General features: G+C 30.1%; 2 protein-coding genes across 2 annotated transcripts; one reads left to right on the top strand and one right to left on the bottom strand.

Annotated features, from left to right (window-relative positions):
• Positions 1–6: 6 nt before the first annotated feature.
• Positions 7–2,521, bottom strand: LOC107873717 (glutathione S-transferase). The gene is made up of 3 exons (XM_016720655.2): positions 2,214–2,521; positions 1,338–1,386; positions 7–458 (listed from the first exon to the last, which is right to left on the bottom strand). Exons 1-3 carry the CDS (start codon positions 2,466–2,468, stop codon positions 13–15), a joined length of 750 nt encoding a protein of 249 aa, XP_016576141.2. The 5' UTR covers positions 2,469–2,521; the 3' UTR covers positions 7–12.
• An 8,617-nt stretch (positions 2,522–11,138) lies between these two features.
• LOC124899203 (nuclear transcription factor Y subunit B-5-like) lies at positions 11,139–11,778 on the top strand. The gene has a single exon (XM_047413377.1). It carries the CDS (start codon positions 11,161–11,163, stop codon positions 11,692–11,694), a length of 534 nt encoding a protein of 177 aa, XP_047269333.1. The 5' UTR covers positions 11,139–11,160; the 3' UTR covers positions 11,695–11,778.
• The last annotated feature ends 7,334 nt before the right edge of the window (positions 11,779–19,112 follow it).

Here is a 19,112-nt window from a genome sequence, read left to right on the forward strand (position 1 = left end):
TCCGTCCGCCACTTACTGTTTGTTCAACTCAAGTGTCTTGGACCAAGCTGGCCTAGCCAATACATCAGCACACCAAGCAGTAACATGAGGCCTAGCATCAAACAAGCTCTTCACTTTAGTCCCAGACAAGTAATGCAAACCCGGGGCATGGTGCAAATCGGCCAGCGTAAAGCTATCGCCACCCAAGTACTTCGACTCCTTGAGTCTAGCTTCGTATACGTCGAGTAGTTTCCCCATTTTCTCTTCGTTCTCTGCAACAACTGCGTCGTCCGTTACCTTGCCCATCATCGGCTTGATAGCTATCTCATAGGCAAGTTTTGAGCCAACAGGGTCGAATTTCTGGGCTTCAACTTCCATCCATACAGACATTATTGCCATTTTCTTTGGGTCATTGGGTAAGAGTTGGTTCCCTTTGTCTGCATACGTGTGAGCTATGTATTGTGTAATGGCTCTTGATTCTGCATAAGCAATATAATTCATACAATCAACATCATAAAAACCAAAGAAAGAATCAAGTTCTAAGCTACGCGTGTGCTGAGGATCTATCAGAAACAACCTCTGCGTCATAAGGGTAGGGATAAGGTTTGCGACTTTACGTACATTCTACCTTCTCCATACCCCATTTACGAGATCACATCTTAAGTGGATCATACGTCGACACAATTGAATTTGGGCAAGTTCTTATGCTACTTGTACTCCGAGGATCTATCAGAAACAACCTCCACCTCTACCTTATATAAAGGTAGGGATAAGGTTTGCGACTTTGCGTACATGCTACCTTTTCCATACCCCATTTACGAGATCACATCTTAAGTGGATCACACGTCGACGAAAATCAAACTATATTGATGATTTTCATTGAGTTTAGGCAAGTTGTTAAGCTACTTGTATGCCGAGGATCTATCAGAAACAAACTCTACGTCATAAAGCTAGGGATAAGGTTTGCGACTTTACGTACATTTTACCTTCCCCATACCCCATTTACGAGATCACATCTTAAGTGGATCACACGTCGACGCAATTGAATTTGGGCAAGCTCTTATGCTACTTTTATGCCGAGAATCTATCAGAAACAACCTCTACCTCATAAACATAGCGATAAGGTTTGCGATTTTGCGTTAATCTATGGTGTCTTGTTTCTTGTATCATTCTGTTGTGTGTTTTTATATATATTTTTTTGTTTGTTATACTAATATATGTTCTAAGTCGGGATTCTATTGAAAACAACCTCTCTACTTCATCTAAGATAACGTACACTTTATTCTCTCCGACATCATTTTATGAAAATACACTGGGTATGTTGTTGTTCTGTGTATAATAAAAGTAAGTTGACTTACCAAAAAGTTTGAGATCTCCATCTTCAAAAGCTGGAACTTGACCAAATGGCTGCAAATAATTAATCAAATAAAATTATATTCACATTCTATGTTGCTCGGACTCTTAAAACGAAAATCTACCAAATACGAGTTGAATTCTCCCAAAATATTATACTGACATCAAAATTGAAGAGTCCGCGCGAAACTTAATTCACACTATATGGTTTTTTTAGGCTACATATATATATATATATATATATATATATATGTATCCTATTTACTAATTTCATTTTTAAACATAAAAGACATCACTTGAAAAATATCATTTTCTCCAGTTCATTTTGCAAATAAATCAGATATCTTATTTCCTCCCACAAACCATAATAAAAATTTAAAAATTGTAGTAGTATGTTATTAATTGAATCTACTTGAAACCCAATAAAAACATGCATACATTTTTTTTATTTTAAATGTTCGATACACTAAACTCTTGCTGAACAAAAATATCTATGTAAATCAAAAAAAAATCATCCATAACAGTTAAAAATGATCTATATGGACCCCATATAGAATCTGAAAAAGAATTCGATCACAGGCAACTTTAACATTTATTTTTACATGCATGGATACAATTTTACCAGTTACGCTAAGATTCTGATTCAGATAAAAAAAGCCAAACCACAAACATCTAACATCTATTGTATGATACGTGCATGCATGCAACTTTATCAGTTATGCTGAGACTTTAATTCAAATAGGGCATAGGGCATAAGATAAAGATCAAATATTTTACATATATTGAAGAGAAAATATAAAGAATATGAAAAAAAATAGGACATATTCAAATAGATATAATAGGATGAAAATAATTATATAATTAAAATATATTATACATACATTGAGGGTAATAAAAGGTTCCTTTTTGTGATCACCATTTTGCATATTAACAGGAACAAGTTCAAATTCAAGATTTTTTTCTTTTAATGCAGCAACAACTCTCATAACAGCTGGTGACATAATTGGGCCATGAACTTTGATTGCCATTTTTGCTATTAAAAAATTATAAAAAAATTTTGATAAGAAAATTATTTTATGTGAAGAAAATATAAAGTTTTTGATGAGAAAATTGTTGAATTGGTGAGTTAAAGGCATGTGTATTGGAGTTGGTTATATAGATCCAATAACCAAGGGGGTTGTTTGGTAATATGATAAAAAGATTACTCCCTCCGTTTCATTTTGTGCAACATTTTTTGACTCGACACAATTAAAAAAATAAAATAACAGCTCGATGTACTAAAATTTTCGCTATGTGCAGGGTCGAGGAAGGACATTACTACAAGGATGTATTTTACGCAATCTTACCTTGCATTTCTACTAGCGAGGCTGTTTTCAAGTTTGAACCCGTGACCTCGTGGTTACATGGCAGCAACTTTACTAGTTACCCTTCGTAGAAAAAAAAATTAAAAATTTTGAAATTAATGATTTAAAATAATTTTTGAATGTTTTTATAGTTATAAATTATTTTATTAAGGATAGCAAAAAAAATTTAAAGTAAATTTTTTTTTTTTTAATTATAGAAAGGTGATATTTTTCTTACAGGACAGATAAAAAAGCGTGTCATATAAGATGAGATAAAGGGAGTAATAATTTCGAGATAAAATTTGAAATTAATTCTATTTTATGTTTGATTTGGCGTTAGAAATATAACGTGAGACTGCGTATAATAGATCTTTATAGTTCGATCCTTCTTTGAACCCTAAGCTATAATTTTTTTTTATTTTTTTTTTAGAAATTTCATGGTAAAACAAGCCCTAACTTGTGTTATTTTTGAATTTGATTTTGATCGACTCAACTGGAATATCGAACATTAAAAATCATAAATTGTGCTTTTTTTTGAATTTAAATTTAATCGACTTAGCACGAATATCGAACACCGAATAAAAATAAAATAAAATAAAATTGACTTCTAGAATGACCTGTTGGAAAGTAGTGGTAGGTAGGTGGAACATGTGTGTGGGAGATATTTATTTATTGAAAGTTGTATACCTTCCACACTTATTGAGAAGCTTTGATATTTTAATTATGAAAATAAGAAAAAAAAATAAAATTAAGTCAATTATATTTGATAATAAAAATATTTAAGATTTACTGATTTTTTTATTTTTCATTTGGTGATTTTCGATAGTTGATATCAGGATCAGAGTCCGACTAATTACGATTCACGTCGAGAAGTTTTCTTTTTTTTTTTTTTGGGTTCCCAAGGTATTTCCACAGTCGGCAGCCGTGAGACTAATCCTCCGTTCCTACTATCAGCGCACTAAGCGGTAGGAAATTGGCCACATAATTTTTTCCATTCACCAGAGGTAGGGATCGAACTCCCACCCTCTTGCATAAGGGGTGAAGTGCTGAATCACCACGTCGAGAAGTTTTATGGTAGAGTATAAAGTGCTTTCTACTAAAGGCGACTCAATATTTAGGGCTCGAATTACTCGAGATCTTGATTAAGGATTAATGGGTTCTTAATTAAACCAATTATATTTGATAATATAGTTATTTGATATTTAAGATTTACCAATTTTTTTATTTTTCATTTGATGGTATTCGACATCAGTATCAGAGTTAGACTAATTATGATTTACGTTGAGAAGTTTTACGGTAGAATATAAAGTGCTTTCTAATAAAGACGGCTCTATATTTAGGGCTCGAATTACTCGAGATCTAAGGATTAATGAATACTTATCAATTATTATTATTAATAAAATAATTTATATATAATTACACAATTATCTGTGGCCTGTTTAAGACTGTAAATTTTAAAAGTCTATCTTTCTTTATTAATCGTCGTATCAACTATTGAGTTGAACTACTTCATGTAAATTGAGATGAATTCAGATTACTACTTTTCATCACATAGATAATTTAATTCGATCCAAATAATGTAAATTAATTAATACTTTACATTAAATATGAAATAAAATTAATCTCAAATTTTATGCCGAAATTATTTTAAACAACCCTAGGTGTAAAAATAAGTTTGTTCAACATGCAAAGACTTTCTAAGTCTTTCACATTTATCATTAATTATTATATTATTACATTAACTTATTTTTACAAAGTCAATAATTTTGCATTCATATTATACTAATTAATTAATTATAGTAAGTGGTTAGTGGGCCAAGAAAGTTCCAGAATATTACGCATGGCCATATATACATCACACAAAAGATGACATCCACTACGTCCAAATAATAATAATAATAATAATAATAATAATAATAATAATAATAATAATAATAATAGGATTACTAAAAGTAAGAATAATTGTTGGTGAGATGATTAAAATTAATTTATCTCTAATCAAAAATTTCAAGTTCAAGTCCTTATAAATAAAAATATCATTATAAAAATGTTGTAATTTGTGAATTCAAAAATCATGAAAAACAAATTATATAATACGCGAATTAAAATTTCTCGAATCTTAATACAAATATCGACACTAAATGTGAAATAACAAAAAAAAAAAGATAGTAGAATGGTGGTTGGGACGACAAAGGAATATTTTATTAGACTTTTTTTTTTATACTCCTCCCGTCTCAAATTATCCGTTCCAAATTGTTTAATTTGATTTCTCATTTTAATTATTTTTTTTCATTAATTAAGAAGAGATAATTTTTCTTTCTTCATGTTTTACCCTTTGCATTAATTACTTTTTATTCAAATTAAAATATAAATATAATTTAATACGGGTACTATATTAAACTAGGCATGTTATTAATTATTTTTCTTAATCGATGTATCATCTCAATTTGAGATGGATAATTTGGGCCGGAGAAAGTATATAATTTTGCAAATTATTGCTCAATATGATAATAGACCTTGGGGTTTGATTTATTTTTTTGCAGACTTTGTTCGTAGAGAAAGTTTTAGTATATCGAACTGCTTTTTATTAGGTTATTCAATCAATTTTTTTTTTTTTTGAATTTATTTAAGAATCCATTTTACAAATTTACTTTAAGCATATGAGTAGTAGGGAAAAAGAAAAGAAAAGTATTTTAGAGTCATCATCCTTATACTTTTACTTTTATTAAAAAAAATTGAATTTGAATTCTAAAAATTGACTATCTTAATATTGAATTTGAATTATAAAAATTGATAATTTTTTTTTCTTTTTCCAACTAGTGGCCACATTGGTGTATAAAAGTCATTGTACTAATTGGCATTTTCTTATTTTCTTCACCTTTATGCACGTAAATGTCTCCTTCATGTGCTCCACCTTTCCCTCAAAATTTGACTATTAAATAGTTTCATATTTAATGAGATAATATAAGGTGGGATATTTAGAATTAAGTTTGATTTAAATTTAGAGTAAAATATTTAGCACTGTTATGAATTATGATTAAATTTGTTATGACATATTTTAATTTTATGGAGGTTTTATTAGGTTTTTGAATTAAATTTTAATGTATTTTTATCATTCTTTTTTGTTGACATGACATCTTTTGTCGACCTTTTCAGCTGACGTGAAACCTACATACTCCAATTTTATGGAGGTTTTATCACCTTTCAAAACTAAATTTTAGCCTATTTTTATCATTCTTTTTTAGCTTACGTGACACCTTTTGTAAACCTTTTTAGTTGACGTAACACCTACACACTTTAATTTCACGGAGGTTTTATTACCTCTTAAAACTAAATTTTAGCGTATTTTTATCATTTTTTTTAGCTGATGTGACATCTATTGTCAATCTTTTTAGTTGGCGTGACACCTACACACTCCAATTTTATGGAGATTTTATTACCTCTCGAAACTAAATTTTAGTATATTTTGGTCATCCTTTTTAGCTGACGTGACACCTTTTGTCAATCTTTTTAGCTGGCGTGACACCTACACATTTCAATTTTATGGAGGTTTTATTACCCCCAGCACTAAATTTTAGAATATTTTTGCCATCCTTTTTAGCTGACGTGATACCTTTTGTCAATCTTTTTAGCTGGCATGACACCTGCACACTCCAATTTCACGAAGGTTTTACTACCTCTCGGAACTAAATTTTAGCATATTTTACCATCCTTTTTAGTTGACGTGACACCTTTTGTCAATCTTTTTAGTTGACATGAAACCTACACACTTCAATTTCACGGTTTTTTATTACCTCTTGAAACTAAATTTTAACGTATTTTTATCATCCTTTTTAGCTGACGTGACACCTTTTGTCAACGTTTTTAGCTGGCGTGACACCTACACACTCCAATTTCACGGAGGTTTTATTACCTCTCGAAACTAAATTTTAGCGTATTTTTGTCATCCTTTTTAGATGACGTGACACCTTTTGTCAACCTTTTTAGCTGGCGTGACACCTATACACTCTAATTTCACGGAGGTTTTATTACCTTCCGAAACTAAATTTTAGCGTATTTTTGTTATCTTTTTTAGCTGATGTGACATCTTTTGTCAACCTTTTCAGCCGACGTGAAACCTACACACTTCAATTTCACGGAGGTTTTATCACCTCCCGAAACTAAATTTTAGCGTATTTTTGCCATCCATTTTTAGCTGACGTGACACCTTTTGTCAATCTTTTTAACTGGCGTGACACCTACACACTCCAATTTTATGGAGATTTTATTACCTCTCGAAACTAAATTTTAGTGTATTTTGGTCATCCTTTTTAGCTGACGTGACATCTTTTGTCAATCTTTTTAGTTGGCGTGACACTTATATACTCTAATTTTGCAGAGTTTTTATTACCTCTTGGAATTAAATTTTAGCGTATTTTAACATCCTTTTTAGCTGACGTGACACCTTTTGTCAACTTTTTTAGTTGGCGTGACACTTACACACTCCAATTTCACAGAGGTTTTATTATCTCTCGAAACTAAATTTTAGCGTACTTTTATCAGTTTTTTCAGATGACCTGACACCTTTCATCAACCTTTTTAGCTGGAGTAACACCTACACACTCTAATTTAACGGAGGCTTTATTACCTCCTGTAACTAAATCTTAGCGTATTATTGTCATCCTTTTTAGCTTACGTCACCTTTTGTCAACCTTTTTAGTTGGCGTGACACCTACACATTTCAATTTTATGGAGGTTTTATTACCCCGAAACTAAATTTTAGTATACTTTTGTCATCTTTTTTAGCTGACATGACACCTTTTGTCAATCTTTTTAGCTGGCATGACACCTGCACACTCCAATTTCACGAAGGTTTTACTACTTCTCGGAACTAAATTTTAGCGTATTTTACCATCCTTTTTAGTTGACGTGACACTTTTTGTCAATCTTTAGCTGGCGTGACACCCACACACTCTAATTTCACGGAGGTTTTATTACCTCTCGAAATTAAATTTTAGCATATTTTTACCATCCTTTTTAGCTTGCGTGACACCTTTTGTCAACTTTTTTAGCTGACGTGATATTTTTGACGTGGACCCTATTTTATGTGATAAAGGTGTCACGTCAGCATAAAATGGTAACAAAAATACGCTAAAATTGAATTAATTGGGATAATAGGACCCCTGTAAAGTTGGAGTGCATCGTAACAACTTTGACCATAGTTCGAAGGGGTACTGAATGCTTATCTCTTAAATTTATACTGTTTATAGTTGATAGTATACATTTGATCTTAATTAGTCTTGAGATATCCTGCCTTATCCTATGAACCAAGTATCGCGTTATAATTTCAAAAAGGGTACCATCAGAAGTTGCTACGATGGCAAGCGATACCAATTAACGACAAAGAACAAGACAACAAACGAGCGTAATTTTTGTTCATCTAAGTATGAAAGTTTTTACACTTTGTTTGGATGTTTGTTGCAAATGTTTTTATCTTATATTATATTGTATTGTACTTAATTGTTTTAATGAATATAACGTTTGGACTGAGGGGCCAAAATTTTATATGTCCACACCCCATACCAGCCCATTTTGTATTTGGGCCTACATCAGTAATGGACCATTAAGCAACAAGAAAAATAGTGGGCCAGACGTTAAGTGGCCCAACACCTAACCCATGAAGTCCCATTATCATTTGGAAAAATAACATAAATATACACCTTAATTTAACATATTTGCACAAATTTCTACTCTTACAAAACTTTGAACTAATTATGTACCTTCGTAAGACGTATCAAAAGCTAATTATGTATCTCGACATACCCAAAATCGAAAAAAATGTAACAGGAGCTAATTGTGTATCTTTACAAAGTAAAAAATGTATCTTCGTTGGATGTATTACGTATCTCAACAGACCTAATATCAGTAAAAATATATCAAAAACTAATTATATATTCTTACTTAAAAAATGTATCCATTGGATGTATCGAAAGCTAATTATGTATCTCGACAGACTCAAAATCGAGATTTTCAGTAATTATGCAAAATGTCGGGATTATCTGTAATTAAGCTTCAAACTGTCGGGATTTATGTTGTTTGCCCAAATGATTTCACAGGACAGCCTATTTGGACACCGCTATTTATTTATATTTTATATATTCTTATAATTATTTAACTTTTATCCAATTTTGGAAACAACACACAAATCGTATCTGAAGTTTTATATGATTGAAGTTCAGATATTTCGACCATGCAAAAATAGTGTATTGTTTGTATTTTTTTCGAACATGCAAATATAGTGGTGGATAATATGGATATAATAAAAATCAAATCAAGAATGCAAAGAAAAAGAATTAAAAAAAATAAAGGAATTGGAATTATATATATGATAATGATATATATTGAATTTTTGGAAGAGTAATTTATATGGCAAAGATATTGATACTTACTGACTTACGCACATGTGGTGTATTTATTTTTACTTGTCATATTTCACTAGCAAGAGTCAGTTTAATTAACTAATTTTCAGAGATAAATGAATTAGATTATTAAATATTTTAGATTTAAAATTTAAATACTTAAAAACTGTAGGAAAATACTACTTTGCCATTCTTATGATATTAGTATAACGAAAAAACATAGAGATGAGCATCCAAATATCCAATATTCCTCGAACTATGGTCAAAGTTGCTACGACACGCTCCAACTTCACAGAGATCCGATTACTATTCTTAACTCAATTTTAACATATTTTTGTCACCCTTTTATGTTGATGTGACACCTTTACTACATAACATGGGGACCACGTTAAAGATGCCACGTTAGCTAAAAATATTGACAAAAGGTGTCACGCCAGCAAAAAAAGTTGACAAAAATGCGCTAAAATTTAGTTCAAGGGGTAATACGACCCTCATGAAGTTGGAGTGTGTCGTAGCAAGTTTGGTCATAGTTCAGGGGTACTAGATGCTTTACTTAAAATATATCTTAAAATGCTGATTAAAGTTCTTGCAATTTGACTCTTAAGAAAGAGTAAAACATCTAGTACCCCTGAACTATGATCAAATTTGTTACGACACACTCCAACTTCAAAGAGGTTCTATTGCTACGATATCATTTTAGCTGACGTGATACTTCTGACGTGGGCCCCATTTTTATATCATAAAGGTGCCACATCAGCACAAAAGGGTTACAAAAGTACAGTAATATTGAGTTCAGGCGGGTAATAGGATCCATGCGAAGCTTAAATGTATCGTAGCAACTTTGATCATAGTTCGAGGGGCTAAGTAATGCTTATCTCCTTAAGAAGTGAAATGTTATAAGTAAAAATGAACGTTGGAACATGAAAGTAATTAACTTAATAAATTAGCACCAATAATTAGTGTCCTATTTTCCATTAATTTAAACAACTTTGCCTGCCACATTCAAACACATGTATGCCACCTAGCTAAACCTATACATTATATTATAATTAATTATAGCTAAACCTATACATTATATTATAATTAATTTATAGCCTCCCTTGTTTCTTGGAAACCAAAGTGAATTTCCTATCAAAACCTACTTACAATTAGGTTATCCAACTATAGTTTTCCAAATTAAAAAGATTAATTAGCAAGTAATTAGGGGAGATGGGGACCATATAATCACTAATTGATTAAAAACAATATTATATATCCATATAATAAAGTCTAGAAAACCATCTTTAGCATCCTTGAAAAACATGCTCACATAAGAAATATTACCTAACTTTTCGTATAGATGCTATTTAAATTTTATATCTCTCAACAATATTATAAAGATTTTAACTTTTATACGACTATGCTATGCATCATTAGGGCTAGACATAAAATATCAAAAATCAAATTATCAAATCGAATCAAAAAATTCTGTAATTCGATATTTGGTATGGTATTTGGCAGTAAAATTTTAACATTTCGGTATTTGAGATTGGGTTTGGTACAGGATATTAATACCATTTAGTATTTGATATTTACCGAATACCGATATATATATATATATATAATACGATAGGTCTAACTAACCTAATAAATAATAGTATTAGTCATTCCAAAGAATGTCTTGGACTTTAGTAATATATTCTTAAAAAGCACAAAACGTTGTTTGCACATCTCCAACTTTAATACGGTAACACCAAATACCGTACCGAACTGAAATTCAATTTACCGAACCCAAACTTTTAAAATACCGAACAGAATATCAAACTCCCACCCATATGCATCGCAGGTTTTTAACTTTTGGACGACTCTAATACAATACTCAAAGAATTAACTTATATACAAGACAGTACTTAAAAAAATACGTCATTATCGCACGTTAACATGCTATAACATAATAAACCATTTACATTGTCAGCGTATAAAAGTTAAATACCATTTGTTTAAACATAATAAACTTAAAGATATGTGCTTATAAGGAAACAAACCCTACATATAATGGATCAAACTTATAGGTTTTCTTCTTATAGAAAGAAAGTAAAAAAATAAATATGGTTGATAATAATAATATCAACATATTAAGGTCCAAATATCATAAAGAAAGCTCTAATTACACTTCAATTAGTGAAGATAATGGAGTGATTAAGGAGCAAGATAGGTTATTACCAATAGCAAATGTTGGAAGAATTATGAAGAAAATTCTTCCACCAAATGCCAAGATTTCAAAAGAGGCAAAAGAGACTATGCAAGAATGTGTTAGTGAGTTTATTAGTTTTGTGACAGGTGAAGCATGTGATAAGTGTCACAATGAGAAGAGAAAGACTTTGAATGGTGATGATATTTGTTGGGCTTTGGGAAGTTTAGGTTTTGATGATTATGTTGAGCCATTGAAGAGGTATTTGCATAAGCATAGAGAGTTAGAAAGTGAAAGAATGAACCAAAATAAGTGTGTTATTGGAGTACTTGGAAATAATAATATTGATCAAGATCAAAAAGAAAGAGATGAAAGTAGTACTATACCATTCAAAATCACCATCATGGATCATAAGGGGGGAAATAATTTTCTTCCTAAAACACCTTATTAAGGCTTCTTCTTCTTTGACAGGAGGAAGTTGCTCGGACGGTAAGCATCCCTGATCGCTTCCAATCTTCTGACCTGAAGGTTCTGAGTTTGAGTCATCAGAGCGAAAAGGGTTGGGAGATCCTAGGGAGGATTGAAAATTTTTTTTCTTCTTTTTTCTTTTTTTTTCTTTGTTTAAGCATTTTGTATTTGAAATTTACTGATCTGAATGATTTGGATTATTTGTGTCATGTGGAGTTCACCAAAAGGGAAAGTACTCACTTTCAATCTTCCAACCAGAAGATTGTGAGTTCGAGTCACTAGAGCGAAAAGGGAGGGGAAGTGGGAGGAGTGAAAAAAAAAACTTTCTTTCTTCTTCTTGATTCTTTCTTTTTTTTTTCTTTGTTTAATCGTTTTGTATTTGAAATTTACTGATCTGAGTAATTTGAATTTGTGTGATGTGAAGTCCACCAAAAGGGGAAGCGCTCTCTACCAGAACTTTCTCTAAACGGACTTTCATTAGAAAATTTGTATTTTCATCTAATTTTTTGTCTCTCTGTATGTACCTAAAATCTACTGGCTCTACTAATTTAGATTCTCGCCATACGGGGTTGAAGAAACACTTCTTCTATTAAAAGTTTGTATATTCCTAAGGCTCGAACTTGAGACCTTGGTTCACTTCTTTTATGTTGTGACATAAACACTATGAAATGTTCTAGTTTTGTGTTTTAATGAGTAATTTTGTTTATAATTTGGGTTCTTATCCTTCATAGGATGAGAAAATTAAGCATGATCTAGCGATTAATAAAGTAAATAAAAATTATGCAAAGTACTTATGGTTCAAATTTTAATATACACAAATTCTGTCTAAAATGTTGATTGACAAAGTTACTTGTTGCTCGTGCTGGTAAAATCATTTAGCATACATCAAATAAAGTAATTAAAATGCACATAAACTGACACGAACACTAAATAAAGGTATCAACTAGCCAACTAGGCATGCAAAATGGCATCATAAAAGTGTTATATTTTTGAAACCCTAGAATCTAGGACCACAAATTTGACTTGTTCTAAAAATGCTTATTTTGTCACTATTAAAAGTCTCTATCTTGCTGGCACTATGAACTCTTATTAAATTGAAAAGAACTATATTTTACTTCCTCCAAGTGAGTATTTGCATTAATAGATAAAATTAATAAATAGGTGGAAAATAGTGACGGAGCGAGAATTTTCATTTAGGGAATTTAGAAGTAAATATACGAAAAAATATGTAAAAATAGTAAAAAAATAATATAATTTTCCGTCAAAAGAGGTTCGAATGAACCCTTGAGCAAAGGTGCCTCCGTCACTGGTGGAAAGAAAAACAAAATAAAGGATATGTAATAAAAAGTCAGTCTGGTGCACTGAAATTTTTACTATCTGTGGAGTTCGAAGAGAGCCGAATCACAAGAGTTAATTATATAAAGCCTTGTTTTGTATTTTTGCAAGAGATTGTTCTCACGATTTAAACCGTTGACCACCTGATCATATCATAACAACTTTACCGGTTACTCCAATAAATTAAGAGGTGTACTTATATTATTAAATTATTATTCATGAAAGGGACTAAGAAAGAAAAGTTACAATGTATCTGTGATTTCAAGATTTTATCCAAATAAAACATTGACTTTAGGTGTTACTCTTGTTAAAAAAAAAAAAAAAAATCTTAAAAGGATTTAGAATTAATTCTAAGTTATGTGATTAATAAGAGATATGCAAAAAGAGCATTTCGATACCCTAATGTTTCTGCTATGTGTGGAATTCATGAAAGCGTCGAGCCACAAGGATTTATTGTACATCGCCTTACCTTCAGGGGCGGAGCCGACCCTTTAATAGGGGTTCATCCGGGTCCTCTTCAATAAAAAAATATATCATTTATACATGATTAAAATTAATTTTTATACATCAATAGTAAGTATTGAATCCCTTTTGAGTGTATTTTTTTAAAAATACTGCAGTCCCTTAACTGAAATTCTGACTCAGTCTCTGCTTACCTTACATTTTTATCAAAAATTATTTTTACGACTTTAATTCATGACCTTCTGATCACGTGACACTGTGAACTCTTGTTAAATTGAAAAGAACTGTCTTTTACATATACTCCCTCCAAGTGAGGATTTGCATTTTTGGATAGATTCATAGGTGGAAAAAAGAACAAATAAGAGCATGAACCAAATTTGAAAAAATCACCTATCATGTACTCATAAGTCATACACATAAAAAATACCAATAAATTATATGTGCAAATAAGATAAATTTCGATAATTTGGAGCTTAATTACAAAGTTTTTTGATATTTTGTATGATTACTGAAAATCTTAATTTTTGGTCTGTTGAGATACATAATTAGCTCCCTATACATGCAACGATATTTTTTTCTTGTAAAGATACATAATTAGTCCTCGATATTTTTTTTCCCCAGATTTTGAATGTGTCAACATACATAATTAGCTTTCCGATATATCTAACAAAGATATATAATTAGTTGAGATTTTTATAATTACTTTATAAAGATGAAAATTTATATAAATATGCTAAATTGAGGTGTTCGGTCGAAGTCCTTTCGACAAAATAATAACAACAATATATTCAGTGTATTTGTACAAAGTAGGGTTTGAGGAGGGTAAAGTATAAACAGTCTATATTACTACCTCATATGAAATACAGAAGCTGCTTTCGATAGACCTCCGGCTCGTAACAGATAATAGTATAACCAATAAAAAAACCTAAAATCAAACCACTAAAAGGAATATTACCACACTTCTAGATAATAAAGAAAACAAGGCACAGATACAATTAAAGAATTCTTCTCTATTATTACAGACGTACTTCTACCTACTAACCCTCTATCCTAAACCACATTCTCCACACCTTCTTATCAGGTCATGTTCTTCCTAAGCTGTAACTGCTGCATGTCATTTCATGCCCATAACACAATGTATAAGATGAAGTTGTACGCGCCTTGCGCATGTACCTCACTTTAATGAGTTCAAACATTACATTAAATGAGATATTTAATTAATTAATTAAGATAAATATAATAATTAAATTTAATATCTTTTGAGTATGTAAAGATGGAGAATTTATTTATTAAACCTAATCTTTACGAAAAATATTTTTAAAAGTCGATCGACATTCATCTACCATCTGTAAATTGCAACAAAATAATACAATGATAGAGACATCAAAATAATACAGTTAAATCTAATCTTTATACCAAAAAATTTCTCGAAGTCGTCTGACACTCATCTACCACCTGTAAATAATAACAAAATAATAAGATAATAGAGATATCAAAATAATACAACTAAACCTAACCTTTACATAAAAAAATTCTTCAAAGCTGATCAACATTTATCTATCACCTATAAACCGCAACAAAATAATACGATAAAAGTGATATCATAACACTACAATTAAACTTAAAATTTTACTCGCAAAAAATTCTCAAATCAGCCGATCGATATTCATCTGCGAACTGTAAACTACCTCAATATAATAAATTAATAGAGATATTACGATAACCTAACTTTTACCTACAAAAATTTTCAAAGCCGACCCACATTCATTTAGCATTTGTAAATTAAAATAAAACAATAACATAATAAAGATATCAAAACAATATAATTAAACCTAACCTTTACACAAGAAATTTTTCAAAACCAACCTACATTCATCTACGACCTATGAACTATATAAAAAAAATATAATAGTGATCACAAAGCTTCGATTTTGATCCAACTAACTCTTATTCGAGCGAAAATTTTGACCCTAAAGATTGATTTTGAATGAAAACAAAGAAGATATATATATATACACACACGTCGAATTTTATTATGCTATAGTGAAGAAGTTAGGGTTAGAAAATCAAGCATCCACCATCAATCATATTCTCCCAATAGAAAAATCGGTTTGTTCTCTAATTTAACGTACATTTCAATATTTATAGAAGTACTTTCTTAATAGAATCCTATTTTAGGAGTATTTTACCAATTGAACACTAGAAAGGAAAAATATTAATTAATTCTCCTATCATATATTTTAGGAAGTCTAGTAGAAAGGAAAATATTAATTAATTTTTTTATTATATATTTTAGAAGTCTCATATATTTCAGGAAATCTAGTTAATATAATAAAAAATAATTAAATAATAAATTAAAAATAGTGAAAAGACAGTTTTATCTAAAAAAATTTTTAATGAAGGATAAAAAGTTTAAATCACGTTTTTAAGGGTTTTCATATCTTTAATATATTATAGATAGAGATTATAAATTATAGATTTATAGTACAAAATATCTAACTATGACCTAATTTCACTCTACAAATTTAGAAAACTTTTATGCCCTTGAATTATGTCATGTGACATAAATTGCATAATTTCCTTTTTATGTATACACGGTAAATATTGAACTCTCTTTAGTTAAATTTACGTGTTTATCACCCTCAATAAAAATTCTGATTCAACTTCTGTACATAACACAACATTTGCTCTTGATCTTTGGTTTTTGTTTTTAAATATAATACTATTTTTATTAATTCATGATCATTTAATGTATATTTATGATACAAAATATATTTATTTATGACCTAATTTCCCTCCATACAAATTTAGAAAACTTTAATAAAGATGAATTTTATTATGTTATTTTATTTATGACCTAATTTAATACAAATTTAGAAAACTTTTATACACATGAATTATGTATGTTATGTGGCATAAATTGTGTAATTTCTTTTTATGTATATATATATATAGTAGATGTTGAATTCCTTCGGATTAATTCGTAAACACAACGTATAGGACAAAGTTTTTACCCGAATTATTCTTGATCTTTAATTTTTCCCCCTTAAATATAACTATTTTTATCTGTTCATGCTCATTTAATAAATATTTACGGTATAAAATATTTTTATCTGTGACCTAATTTCACTAGATACAAATTTTAAAAACTTTTATACACATGAAATTATTTTATGTGGCATAAATTGCATAATTTCTTTTTATATATACATAATAGATATTGAACTCCCTTTAATTAAATTTGTGTGGTCATAACCCTCGATAAAAATTCTGATTCAACCATTACCCATAACACACCATTTACTCTTGATATTTAGTTTTTATTTTTAAATATAATACTATTTTTATTTATTCATGCTTATTTAATAAATATTAAGGATACAACATATATTTATTTATGACCTAATTTAATACAAATTTAGAGAACTTTTTGTACACATGAATTATGTTGTGTACCATAAATTGTGTAATTTTCATGTTGTGCCAAGTTTAGACAAGTGAGTTGCGTGGCAATGCACAAACCTTGAGATTGTGGGGATTTCTTTTTGCATCATTATCTTTTTGTATGACAAGAGATGAATTTAAAAGACAACATGCATGCAGTGATGGAGCCAGAATTGACATCAAGGAAATTCATATGTGAATATACGAATTAATCGAAAGGGGTTTGATATTTATTATATAAATATAAATAATAATTTTATATATATATATATATATATATATAATATAACTTTTTATCGAAGAAAGTTTGGACGATCCCCTTACCTTATATGTAGTTTCACCCCTGACAACTGGTGCATTAAAATTCTCGGCTTTCGGATGTTTGAAGCAGAATTAAATCACAAGGATTTATTAGAGACATTTTTATATTATGTAAGAGGTTATTTCACGACTTAAATTTATGACCTTTTGTAGTGGTGGAGTCAAAATTTTTACTAAAAGGGTTCAAAATCAAAAGAAGTAGGCATATGAACAAGCCGAAGAGGGTTCGACATCAAATATATATACACATATAAATAGAATAATTTTTCGTCGAAGAGACTTCATCCGAACCCCCTAACCAAAATAAGGTGGTTTCACCTCTGGCCTTCTGGTCACATGACAATAATTGGGTACATTGAAATTCTCGCTATGCGGATGTTTGAAGCAGAATTGAATCACAAGGATTTATTGGAGACGTCCTTACAACATATAAGATGTGTTTTCACGACTTAAATTTGTGACCTTTTGGCAAAAAGACAATAGTTAGGTACACTAAGATTCTCGCAATGCGGATGTTTGAAGAAGGATTGAATCACAATGATTTATTGGAGAAGTCCTTACATCATGTAAGAGGTTCTTTTCACGATTAAAATTCATAACCTTCTGGTCATATGACAACAGTTGGATACATTAAGGTTCTCGTTATGCGGATGTTTGAAGAATGATTGAATCACAATGATTTATTAGAGACGTCCTTCATTATGTAAGAGGTTGTTTTCACGACTTAAAGTCGTTGCCTTCTGATCATATGACAATAATTGGGTACACTAAGATTCTTGCTATATATGCTAATGAAATCACAAGAATTATTAGAGACGCCCTAACGTCACATTATGTAAAAGACTATTTTCACGACTTAAATTCGTGATCTCCCGATCACATGTCAATAATTGTATACACTAAGATTCTTGCTATGCGTATGTTTGGAGAAGGATCGAATCACAAAGATTTATTAGAGACGACCTTACATCATTTTGTATGAGACGGCTTTCACGACTTAAATTCCCGACCTTCTGATCACATGACAATAGTTGAATACACTAAAATTCTCGCTATACGGATGTTTGAAGAAGGATCGAATCACAAGGGTTTATTTATTGGAGACGCCCTTACATCACATTTTATAAGAGATAATTTTCTCATTTTAAATTTATAGCCTTCTAATCATATGACAACAATTAAATACACTAAGATTCTCGCTATGCAGATGTTTGAAAAAGAATCGAATCACAAGGGTCTATTGAAGACGCTCATATGTCACATTTTGTAAGAGATTATTTTTACGACTTAAGTTCGTGACCTTCTAATCACCTGAGAACAACTTTACCTCTTACTTACAGACGTTCCTTCGTCAAAAAGACGAATCTAAAATTTAAAATTCACAAATTTTTATTATTATCTTAAATTAATAATCAATAATAATTGAATTGATAATTAGATGTTATAAATATCTAATAATTTCACTTTAAAAAAGTCTGGGAGGTAATAGAACTCCCGCAAAGTTCAGTATGATCAACTACAAATTCAGAAAAAGTGCAAGTATTTTTCGGACTATTATCCCGACATATAATCATAGTGAGATACAATTGTTATCACAATAATTGAAGTAGGCAAAGAACAACCAACTCCATTATATATAATTTTAAAAGATAATGATGGGTGGACAATTAACCACATAATCAATCAAATATTTACTTAAAAACTTAGATAAAGAGTAGTAGTACTAAAGCAAATTAGTAGAAAGATATGGAGTAGCCAGATTTTTTGTTAAAAAATTTAAAATATAAAATAAATATATATCAAGAAATTATTCAATATTTAGTATATATATATATATAT

The sequence above is a fragment of the Capsicum annuum genome, chromosome 6 (assembly GCF_002878395.1).
Source record: "Capsicum annuum cultivar UCD-10X-F1 chromosome 6, UCD10Xv1.1, whole genome shotgun sequence".
Classification (NCBI taxonomy): Eukaryota; Viridiplantae; Streptophyta; class Magnoliopsida; order Solanales; family Solanaceae; genus Capsicum; species Capsicum annuum.